Genomic DNA, 10,936 nt, shown 5'->3' on the forward strand with positions numbered 1-10,936 from the left:
TTTTATTCTCCTAAATTGTAGGCTTTGCCTAAATTGTTTTTATATCTTATGGTCTCTTTATTGGAAGCCCAATCTATAACTTATCTAAATATTTATCAAACTGTTTAGCTTATCTTACTAGATCTAACAAATAAACAGTTAATAATTTGTTTTTAAATTAAAATATAAAAATTTATATAATGATAATATGGTTTTTGTTTGATATTAAATATTTATTTAAGTTATGGAAAACAAATGATAGATCAAAATGTTCCTTAAAATGACATTAATGAAAGTCAGTAAAATTATGTATGATTAGTGCTTATTTTCAAATTCAAAGACGAAATGTGCGGATTAAGTATGAGGAACAACTATCCCCCTTATTTGTGCTATTGTTATTGATTTTTTTACAAAAAAAGATGTTTGTGAATGCTCCTGTTTTCCTCACTGTGCAATGATGTTACATTCATGACACACATTTTGATGTTACGTTCGTGACACGTGTTGATGTTACGTTCATGACACACGTGTTGATGTTACATTCGTGACACACGTGTTGATGTTACGTTCGTGACACACGTGTTCGTATTCATAATAGTGATCATGTAATTCAATTTCCATACGAAGAAAAACAAAATAATTTACTTTCCTTTTTAACAAACACAAATTAATGTTTAACGAGGAACCAAATATCTAATTCAAAAATACAAGAGCAACTTTTACAGAAGACAAGTTCTGATTTTATTGAAAACAATGTTTTAACCTAACCAACACGAATTGTTCTGATCATTAAAATCAGAACTTACCCCAGTAAAAACTTCTTTTATTGTATTTTTGAATAAACATGCACAAACTTAGATGAAATAAAAATTAAAGTCTTTTGAAAACCATAAATTATTAACTTTTCTCCTTATTCTCAATGAAATTACCATCACTCAAATAAAATGTGTGTTTTTAAAACTATGATATTGGGGGGGATGTAAATACTTGTTCTGCTTAAGACGAGGAGTAGATAAAGAGTTAATATATTTAGAAAATATTGTTTTAAACAGAGAGCTTAAATTATGTTTGATAAATAGCTTGTATAAGAGTAATTTAAAGAAATTCAGAAACTAATTTGAAAACCCAAAACATATCACAGAAAAGGTGAAAACTGGCATATTACGGTGTTATCCAAAAATTAGTGGCAAACTATCTAAACTTTAAAAAAACATAATTTTAGTGTTACTTCCAAACCAGTTAAAAAATAAGTTATTTTCTGTATAATGGCAATATGCTTTATATAAAAATAAAAGTCGAGATATTTATGAAATCCCATGCAATATATGTTAGAAATTTTTTTTTTCATTGAACAAACAAAATATTCGTTATCCACGGTCGTTAAAGAAGAAAGAAAAATTACTTTATGTATTTCTAATAGAGAGCATTCAATTTAATGGGAACGACTCAAACATTTTGTGGGCAATGTGTTATCCATGAATCTGTTGAAATAAAAAATAGGGTGTTATGAATAATGATAATGGACCAAGTTTAAATAGTGTTTGGAGATTTTTTTTTATCTCTCCATGTCCTTGGTTGAGTATAATTAATGGAAGACCTGTGCATATTCTTTATGTTGGTACTGATTCCACTGCTTTGCAGTATGTTAAACATATTACATGTTCTGGTTTAAAAAATAATAATAATGGCAGGATGAGAGATATTGTTTTATCCTGATAATACCTGGCTGGTGCCAATTGAAACACGAAGATTATGAAAGTGTTTTTTAATATTGTATGTTTTTTATTTATTTTGAAATATTTCTTCACGCTTCTGATGACATAGGTATGTGTGGTTTTCTGATAAAATATACTGTTGTATTATTTTTGTCTACTTATCTTTACAACCAATATTGACTGGTAACACAGAGAAAAAGATAAATAATACGATATTGCAAGAGATAAACTTTCATTTTGAAATATCAAAGTTTAGTGAAAGGAATTTTCAAAAGCCAAGCTTTTAACTTTCAGTGCCCAACATTGATTAATTTTACAAGTAAGTATACATGTAACAAAAAATTAGTAATTACAATATTAGAAATAAAACAAACTTTTGGTTTTCACACCCCCTTTTAATGACTAATCTTGCACCTGAGTCACTGGGGATTCTTCTTTAGCCCAGAAGTTCAACTGAATAGTTGGACTAGTTAACAGAGAACTTTAACTGATGATATGTTTTATACAAAATAAGCCACAAAATAGTATTTATAAATATTTTGATGAACTATGAAATAAATCTCAGAGAAAACAGCGTACCCGCATAGTCTCCAAGGCTTTGCATTCCGGCAAGAGAGTCCAAAAGGACGATGGGCCGTTTTAAAACATTTGCTAGCCCAAAAATGTGTATGTTTCTCAACCCTAAAAGCTCATTTTCAGGTGGGATGAAGTCGGGATCACATTCATCTATTATAGCTTTCCACTCTTGATCAGCAATGAAGTCTCGAAAGAGTTTCTAAAGTACAAAACATCAATGTTATTATTGGAATATTCACATTATAAGTAAGTCGCAAAACTTTCAAGTTTAAAAATTAACAAACCAATGGTTGTGCAGTAATATTAATGTAAAATGTGAAGATACAGTATTTCCTAACCATTTGTCATTCATACTGATTGAATTCCTTCTGTCTAAATGAATTATTATGTTTATACTGTGGTACACTTGGACTTTCTACAACACAAATAATGCACCTTCTCAGAACTTGTTTAAAAATATATTGACGAGAAGGTGTACGTTTGCTTTTATAACATCTTTCTTCTTGAAATTTTTAACAGAGATATGAAATGATAAACATATATATTTGGATTATTTTTTTAAGTCCTGTTAAATCTAATGATAAGGAATGTATACTTCTTATTTGTAATTAAATGAAGAATAATTATACTGTATGGTTAGTTTATTTAATAATCACTTCCTTAGGGGAGTTTTTACATTTTTAACTAATGTTAAAAAGCTCAGATCAACATTTTACATCAACCCACTTCTATAGGTAGGTTGATCTTGGAAACATTATACTATACACCTTGATCTGATCATATTTAAAGCATTAGATTTAATCGTCATTGTTGGGTAGGTTGATCTTGGAAACACTGTGCCACACTAAGGTATACACTTTGATCTGATCATATTTAAAGCATTAGATTTAATCGGTCATTGTTGGGTAGGTTGATCTTGGAAACACTGTGCCACACTAAGGTATACACTTTGATCTGATCATATTTAAAGCATTAGATTTAATCGTCATTGTTGGGTAGGTTGATCTTGGAAACACTGTGCCACACTAAGGTATACACTTTGATCTGATCATATTTAAAGCATTAGATTTAATATTATTGTGAATTTTGTCACTAGGGTTTTCAAGCACCAGCTTTTTCCAAATCAACACTAAAATCGTAGGCATGTTTTAAAACTCATGAACAGATCTTGTTTCCATTTTAATAAGATGTTAATAAACTACTTGTTTAATAGTCAATTTTTAAATCAGGTATCAATAACATTAGAATGAAAAATAAATGTACACAATAGTCCAAGCACAACCTTTATAAGTTGTACATTTATTATAAAACATAAGCTAATGAAAATGTTTCCTACACTAACATTTGACAGTTTTAAACAAGTATGTTTAAGGAGCTCAGTAATAAAGAATACAGTTAGTACTCAATAGTCACTCTATGATTGAATTACCTTGTATTCATCTAAATTTTGTTCAAAGTGAGTTTTTAAGTTGCATCTCAAAGGATGCCAAAAGAGTTCTCGTCCAACCAGGGCACGAGACACAGCATGCACCAGACAGTGGCCGTCCCCGTCAGCATGAATGGGAATTAGTCTTTCTTCTCCATCGTTGTACATTTTTATTTGTTCTAAAGTTCCAGAGAGATAACTCATGCTTCCTGAAACATCTCGTCCATACCCCACCACTGATATGTGTTCAGGATCGAGCAGAAAGGCCCTGTCTCCCAACAGACTGCAGTCAAACATGTCCCCTTGGTTCATTTCCCGTAGAAGCACCGCTTTTCCTGACTTTTTCTCCATCCCATAATACGTGAGAAGTGGTGACAGCAGTTTGCAGTGATAGTTAGATAACCCTAATACTTTTACCATTTCAGCCCCTCGTTTCGGCATCACGTTGCTGACTAGTATGTTCTTAATCATATTGTGTAAGGCAACACCCGGGTTAGAAACTTCTTGGACATTCTTCAAGAATCTGCGTTCGTGACGCTGACCACAGCTTGTGCATTCGATACTTGTATCATAGGATGGAAAGAACAGTTTGGCCTGACACTGCCCATCTGGACAGCTTCCACACAGAACTTTGATTTTCCCTTCAGTGGTCATCTTGATTACTTGTTATTTGCAGTCCATTTAAAAATAGTGCAACTTCTCAGTTAACACAACATGCTATTTACAGTTCAGTATGAAATAGTTTGACTTCTCAATTAACACAATGTGCTATTTACAGTTCAGTATGAAATAGAACTTCTCAGTTGCTTGAATTCTGTGAATAGATAGTAATTGTGGCCAGATTAATCAAACAGTGAATTTTTTCCATACTACTATAATTGCATTATACATAATAATATATCAGGGAACTACTTTATAAAATACCTGTTGATAATTCTACAAAAAAAGGAAAGGGATTTTTCCCAATTTACCTTACATTCCACCATTCAAAACTTTTATAATCATTTTTACTTTAATTATACTTCTCAGACTTAATTATTTACACAACTTGAAAAATCCACTTTAGTAGCATGGTTTTTGGTTAGATTATTCACATTGCTAACAAAGTTTATTTGTGAATGACAGGAAATCAAAAAGGTACAATAATGACAGGCAGACGAAAACAATCTAAAGATAATGACTCGATGTGTTCTGCAAGACTTATGGCTCTGACCAAGAGAACATGTAAGGCCTAACAGTGAAAAATATTAAAATATTAGGCCTAATTTTACTGATTGTTTTTTAAGTTCTGCATGGATGACTTTTTGTAGCATTAGTAGTACTATGGCCTCTGAGGCAAGTATGAATAAGATAACTGATAGTAGCATCACATTAAATCTCAAATTGTTGGAGAACCAACAGACAAGAGCTATTATTATAATTTGAAGTTTGGATATCTATTTGACATACTTTTGCAAGTTTTTTGGGGAACACGATTGACGTTTTAAAGGTTATTAGAAGATCATTTAGACTGTTTCCAGTTCAGGCAGGGGTACTTTTATAACGAGGTGGTCAACTTATGAAATAATCTGCTCTTGGGTGTGGTAGAAGCTGCAACATTTGTAAAGTGCAAAAGGATACTAGGTGAGTATTTCAGAGATCAAGAAAGAGAGGTTTCAATGTGCAGTTTACAGTGTGGGATAGCTAAAACGGGTCAAATGGACCCTTTCAAGTAAAATGTGAAGATTACTTAAACCCATCAAGGTCATCTCCTCACATTCGAACCCAGAAATATAAATACATCTTATCTTTTCTTTGTAAATAAATACAAAATGAATAGTTTGGTGGATGAAAATAAAGATTATATTTCGTACATAAAAAAAAAAATCGTCAAAGTCTTTTCAAATGTTGTTGTTGAACCAGGACACACCAGTTACCTTTCGTTTATGAAGACGAACGATTTCACCGGCTAGACCTTGCAGCAAAGGATGAGTGATGCAACGTAGGTGCTTGTTTGATGTTATGTGGGAAAAAGTTTTAAGCAGCAGGATTCTCATGCTCAGAAATGAATGACTGGCTTTAGAAAGGATTTTATACAGTCACATGCATAAGTTTACGTTTACTCTGTTCTCAAATCTTAGGATTAGTTATAACAGCTGGATTGACACAAAAGTTTCTATGTTGGCAAGAGCAAGAAACACTAGATTTACTATTTGCTTGTATACCACTCCCAGTTTGCCCCTGAAGAAGAAAGGTCCACCTTTCAAAAGGGCTTGGGTTATAGGGTTTTTATTCATATTTCATGTGATGAGGTTGTAGGCACAAGCTAAAGTTTATACAGGGCAAGAAATGTTTCAAACATTTTTACCCAGAAGCTGGAAGTGGGGACATTCAATAAAGGCCAAAAAGTCCCTTGATGTTCCATAACTTATAGCTTACTTATTTAAAAACTATATGGGTAAGACAGAAGCTTTCATTACAGAAAGGAAAATTGTAGTTACGGCACATAACTATCAGTTAGACACATTATGACAGGACCAACATAACTACCTACACCCGATGACTTAAATGTGGAATGTAACTATGAATTTACTAGTCCTCAAGGTCTGTTTTAAAGTCTCTACTACCTATTATTTATGCCAATTAATTAGCTACCTAGTTGGGCAGCAAATTACCTAGATACGCTAATTGTTTCTTTAGATCAAAAGAACATGAAAAGCTTTGATGAGTGAACAAGTGCTTCAAATACGTGCTAAAATTTTAAGAAGTGTAAACTGCTATATTTTGGGTAAAGAAACTAGGAAAACAATTTCTTGTATGAGAGAAATATAAGAATTGTGGATAGATAAACATTTATGCATGATTGTGAATAAAACCCTGCTTTAAATTTGTTTTTTTACTTAGTTAAAAGGCTGATATTAACATACAGGAAAGAATGCAAACAAAAACTGCTAGAATAACACCTACTGTTATGGTGTGCACTCCTTTTACAAGCTGGTGAGGAATAATCACAATACATGGCATGAGGCATTAGTATTACACCTATTACACTTTTAAACACTACATCATTAATCTTATCCCTTAGGGCAGTGTTTTCCTAACTGTGAGGCACACCCTCCGGAAGGGTGGGCAGATACTGGTGGCTGTGGGAGTGTGGCCTTTTGGCGGGAGAGCACAAAAATAATGATGGAAGAAACAGAAGAGTTGGAAACAAACACAGCCTAACAAAACTTCAACTTTGCTCTAAAAGTTTTTTTTTTTGCTCTTCCATTTACCCACTCCTTATAAGCATTTCTTTCATTTAAAAAAAATGTATTCAAAACAGGTAAAGAATTTTTTTTTTGCTGTTATCACTTGCAAAAATTACTTATGTGAAGGGAGAACAAAGCTGAGCTAGAGGGTGGGGCAAATATTTAAAGTTCAAGATTTAGAAGGGTGAATAATAGTATTCTAACCACACTATATCTGTCATATCCATTGCCAATGACATGTTTCTCTCAATCCATAGCTCTTCAGGCTAGCTGGGATACAACAAACACAACAGTGCTATTTATATAAGCCATATGAATGTAGTGTTTGAAAATGTAATAGGCCTAATACTCATGTCTTATGACAAATAAAATCAAAATAATATCTAGTTTACGAAATGTGAGCTAAATACAGCTTAACAACTTGGATGTATTTCACTGGAAGTATTAGACACAACATTTTTTATTTGGGCTTAACAATAGTTTGAAGTAGACACCATGATATTAGGGTAATAAATACAAGATACTGAAATCCATGTTTAGAGATGTTGGAAGTTACCAAAGTATGGATCTAATGAGATACTTGAAACTAATTCTTTGAATGTGTATGACATACCCGGTGTTAGCAGATTAGATATATAATATTAAACTAATCAATTTGTGAAATATTTAAATGAAAAACAATGTGAAACTAATAACAATTTGTAGCAGTGTATTATATTTCAGTATGGTAATTAATGGTGGAAGAACATTCTCTATTTCAGTGTGAATTAAGTATTATTGTTGAACACAAGTAGTGTCAATAATGTAAGTGTATAGCATATACTCTTATTCAAAATCAATGGAACTGACAAATTATAAATAACCTAAATGTTAGACTGTAATTGTAAAGTATATATATATATATACCATAATCTATTGTTAGTCTTTAGTTCTAACTTCTATGTACGTCTGTCTGATCATAAGATACTTAAAACATGAAATTTCAAGAATTGATTATTCAAAACAAACTGAAATAATCGTTGGATAAACAGCACCAAGTGCTGTCTTAATTCTTCTACTTCTGGGCTCTACTCAAACTGCAGTGAAGTTTTATTATTATTAACTACCCAATGAAGTGTAATAAAAAAAATTACTAATGACAATGTTTCATTTAGTTTTATCTGACTTCTACAAATAAAAATACTGATAAATTCTCCCCGAAAATATAACGTTGTTTTACAAGTTATACTTATACTTAGTTATAGCTGAATTTTACAACTGCAACTTATGTAACTAGTACTAATTCAGTAATTGTAGGCCTATTCATAATATTGTTTTTTAACTATTCGTTTCTAAATTCTAATGTTTGAATAAGGAATGACTTTTATAAGTATTATACCTCATATAAACGTATAATACAATAATAATTATTAATACAGATAATTAACATAACTGCAGCTTTTAGGCACAGACTTAATGATTAAGTTAATCAATCTATCACAGAATATTCTTACTCCGTTATCAGTATCACTATCACAGTATCATCATGATCTTGACGGTTTTGATTTAGTCGCTGTTATTAACTATAATGATAGTAATATATATATATATATTACTTTTGACCACGACTTCACTAATTAGTACTTTGACTATAACGTTACGAGAAAGTTTAAACTAAATCTTCGATAATATTCTCTACCATCTAACAGTTATACAGTACACTTACGATACGTTGCAAACACTGCTGCAAACTCATGACAACAGCGCCAATAGCGCCATCTATTACAATTCATGATATTTCACCACGAGATGGGGTTACGAATACATCAAAAATTAACGATGGCGGAATACTTGTCGAAGAAGCCTGCGAAGAGTATTTTAAAAACTTCTATAAGTTTTGAGCATCCTGAAAGTCAAAAACAGTACGTAGAACATATATTTTACATGGCATCATTACGTTGAACCGTATTTTTCATAATTTACAATACTGATTACTTTACAAATATTGATGAGTATTTGTGATATAAAATTTAAATACCAAGTTTCACTACCAGTGCTAAATTAGCTAGATTCACAGTGTCTGTAATTAGAATAGTAGTTTGTAGTTAAAATACTAATAGACCTAAAAGTAAAACATAATTTTGAAAGGGTTTTTATTTAGTAAAAGTTCAAACTTATAGTTTATAAGTTTATCCGAGTGTCCGTTTGAATATTAGGTCAGATATGAGAAATGGATGTAAGGCTGTACGATTTTTTGTTTTGGCCAATTATAACTTATAGTTATATTAAAATATATATATGAGTTAACGAGTTTTACAGTTTGACACAACTGTTACAACAAAATTTAAAATGATAGGCTTATGAAACTATTAAAACAGAACTTTTCTATAATATGAATTAGGCTATTGGTAAGCAAAAATTACTTTTAAAAATTTAGTTGTTTAATACCTTAGTAGTGAAACAAGCCTTCTTTTAAAGCAACGATAATATTGTTACTTCAAAATAAATGTGCTTGAAACTTGTATATATATATATTGGGCAAACTGGGAATCAGAAGAAAGGTTCACCTTTCAAAAGTATTCAAGTTATAGGGTTTTTCTTCATTTCTATCAAGACTTCTTGAATCTACATGTTTTCTAACATCATGAAAATATATATATATATATCTTTAAAATATTTTAATTTGACTTATAGTTTGATTGATTGATTGATTGTTGTTTTTTGGTTCCACCAGGTATTGTGGATTTGCTCTGCTTTTGTTTTTATAAGTTTTAATCAGTATTTTGAAAGTAGATATATTTAATGAATTATTTTATTCATGATACTTGGATTTGTGGTAAATAAGTATACAAGTAAAAATTAAAGAAACCTAATAACTTGAGTCATTTTGGAAGAGAGACCTTTAACTATCAATATCAGGTTCGTATAGGGTTAAAGAAGGTCAAATATCGGATATTCAAGTTTTTTGTGCTTATTAGGTCAGTAGACAGTAGGCAAGTGACCAAGGAATTGGCTGAAATTAGAATAAAATGTAAATGAGGCTCTGACAGAGAGTAATGTATAGAAAAACTTCATTTGTTAATCAGTTTATTACTTATAAGATGTACTTGTTTTTTGCAGAGAAATATAGCTCAAAGCCTGGAATCTAGTTTGTGACAAAAAGATTGTAGATTCACAAATAAAAGCTTTTTGATATACTTTATAATGTGTAGACAGATCAAGCAATTATACTGGATTTATATGTATTTGGACTTTTTTGATGCATGTGAACAAATTCTTAAATACAAGATAAAGACAAATGATTAAAAAAGCTTGAGTGCTGGTATGAAATATGGTACCACATCACATGCTTTACAGAAAACAATGTCATGTATTGCTTTTGACACATGGTTACTGCTCTAGGGGTGCAAAGTACAGCAATAGGACCATAACATTAACAGAGATGTGAAAAAGGTTAACAGTTGAAACTGTTAAGATATCTAACTTGGACCTTTCTGATCAAAACTATAGTCAGTACATAGAAGACATGGTATTATTCACTTTATTTCATATTTTTCAACTTTTCACTGTCCACTGATGATTTCATAACAGTTAGTGTTAGGGTGGAGAAAGTAAAAGTATAAAGTTTTACTGGAAAAACTGTGAATATTCATTTAGGAGATTCTAAAGGTTATGTAAGTGAAATATGAAACTGTAAGATGAAAAGAAGCATTCTTTACATGAAAATCATTCGCTTAGACTGACTCCATAAAGGCTTTGGAGAGCAATGATAAATCTTTAGTAGAAATGCTTTATTAAAAAAAATCTGATGTTTTGTGTACAACAGACGTGATGTTTGCTAAAAGCTTGCCAGATTTCATGAAGATACACTTCAATTCTGAATTATAGTCTATAGTTTCACAACTCCAAGGTTGATAAAAAAAATTAAACTTCATGCTTATTGAGTTAAAGGAGGTCAACTATCAGACATTCAAACCTCTCTTGTTTGTAGTAGGTCATGACAAGCAAGTTATAGTCTTATCTATGCTTCC

At 31.2% G+C, this 10,936-nt stretch overlaps 2 protein-coding genes across 4 annotated transcripts in view; one reads left to right on the forward strand and one right to left on the reverse strand.

Annotated features, from left to right (window-relative positions):
- The window catches only part of LOC106468210 (deubiquitinating protein VCIP135-like), a gene marked incomplete at its 3' end in the record, with an annotated part of 24,806 nt that extends 16,166 nt beyond the window's left edge, over positions 1-8,640 (reverse strand). Inside the window, exons 1-3 of the mRNA XM_013928623.2 lie at positions 8,420-8,640; positions 3,700-4,510; positions 2,274-2,469 (exon numbers count right to left, since the gene is read on the reverse strand). Coding sequence (XP_013784077.1) covers positions 2,274-2,469; positions 3,700-4,350 — 847 coding nt within the window. The remainder of the gene's footprint in view (positions 1-2,273; positions 2,470-3,699; positions 4,511-8,419) is intronic.
- A 95-nt stretch (positions 8,641-8,735) lies between these two features.
- The window catches only part of LOC106468214 (protein phosphatase inhibitor 2-like), a 12,395-nt gene continuing 10,194 nt past the window's right edge, over positions 8,736-10,936 (forward strand). For 2 of the 3 annotated variants that reach the window (XM_022396549.1, XM_022396550.1), the window contains exon 1: positions 8,738-8,827. In XM_022396549.1, coding sequence (XP_022252257.1) covers positions 8,745-8,827 — 83 coding nt within the window. In that variant the 5' untranslated portion in view covers positions 8,738-8,744. Of the gene's footprint in view, positions 8,828-10,936 lie in introns of all 3 variants that reach the window. The other variant, XM_013928628.2, reaches the window with a different exon arrangement.

The sequence above is a fragment of the Limulus polyphemus genome, unplaced genomic scaffold (assembly GCF_000517525.1).
Source record: "Limulus polyphemus unplaced genomic scaffold, Limulus_polyphemus-2.1.2 Scaffold2917, whole genome shotgun sequence".
Taxonomy (NCBI): domain Eukaryota; kingdom Metazoa; phylum Arthropoda; class Merostomata; order Xiphosura; family Limulidae; genus Limulus; species Limulus polyphemus.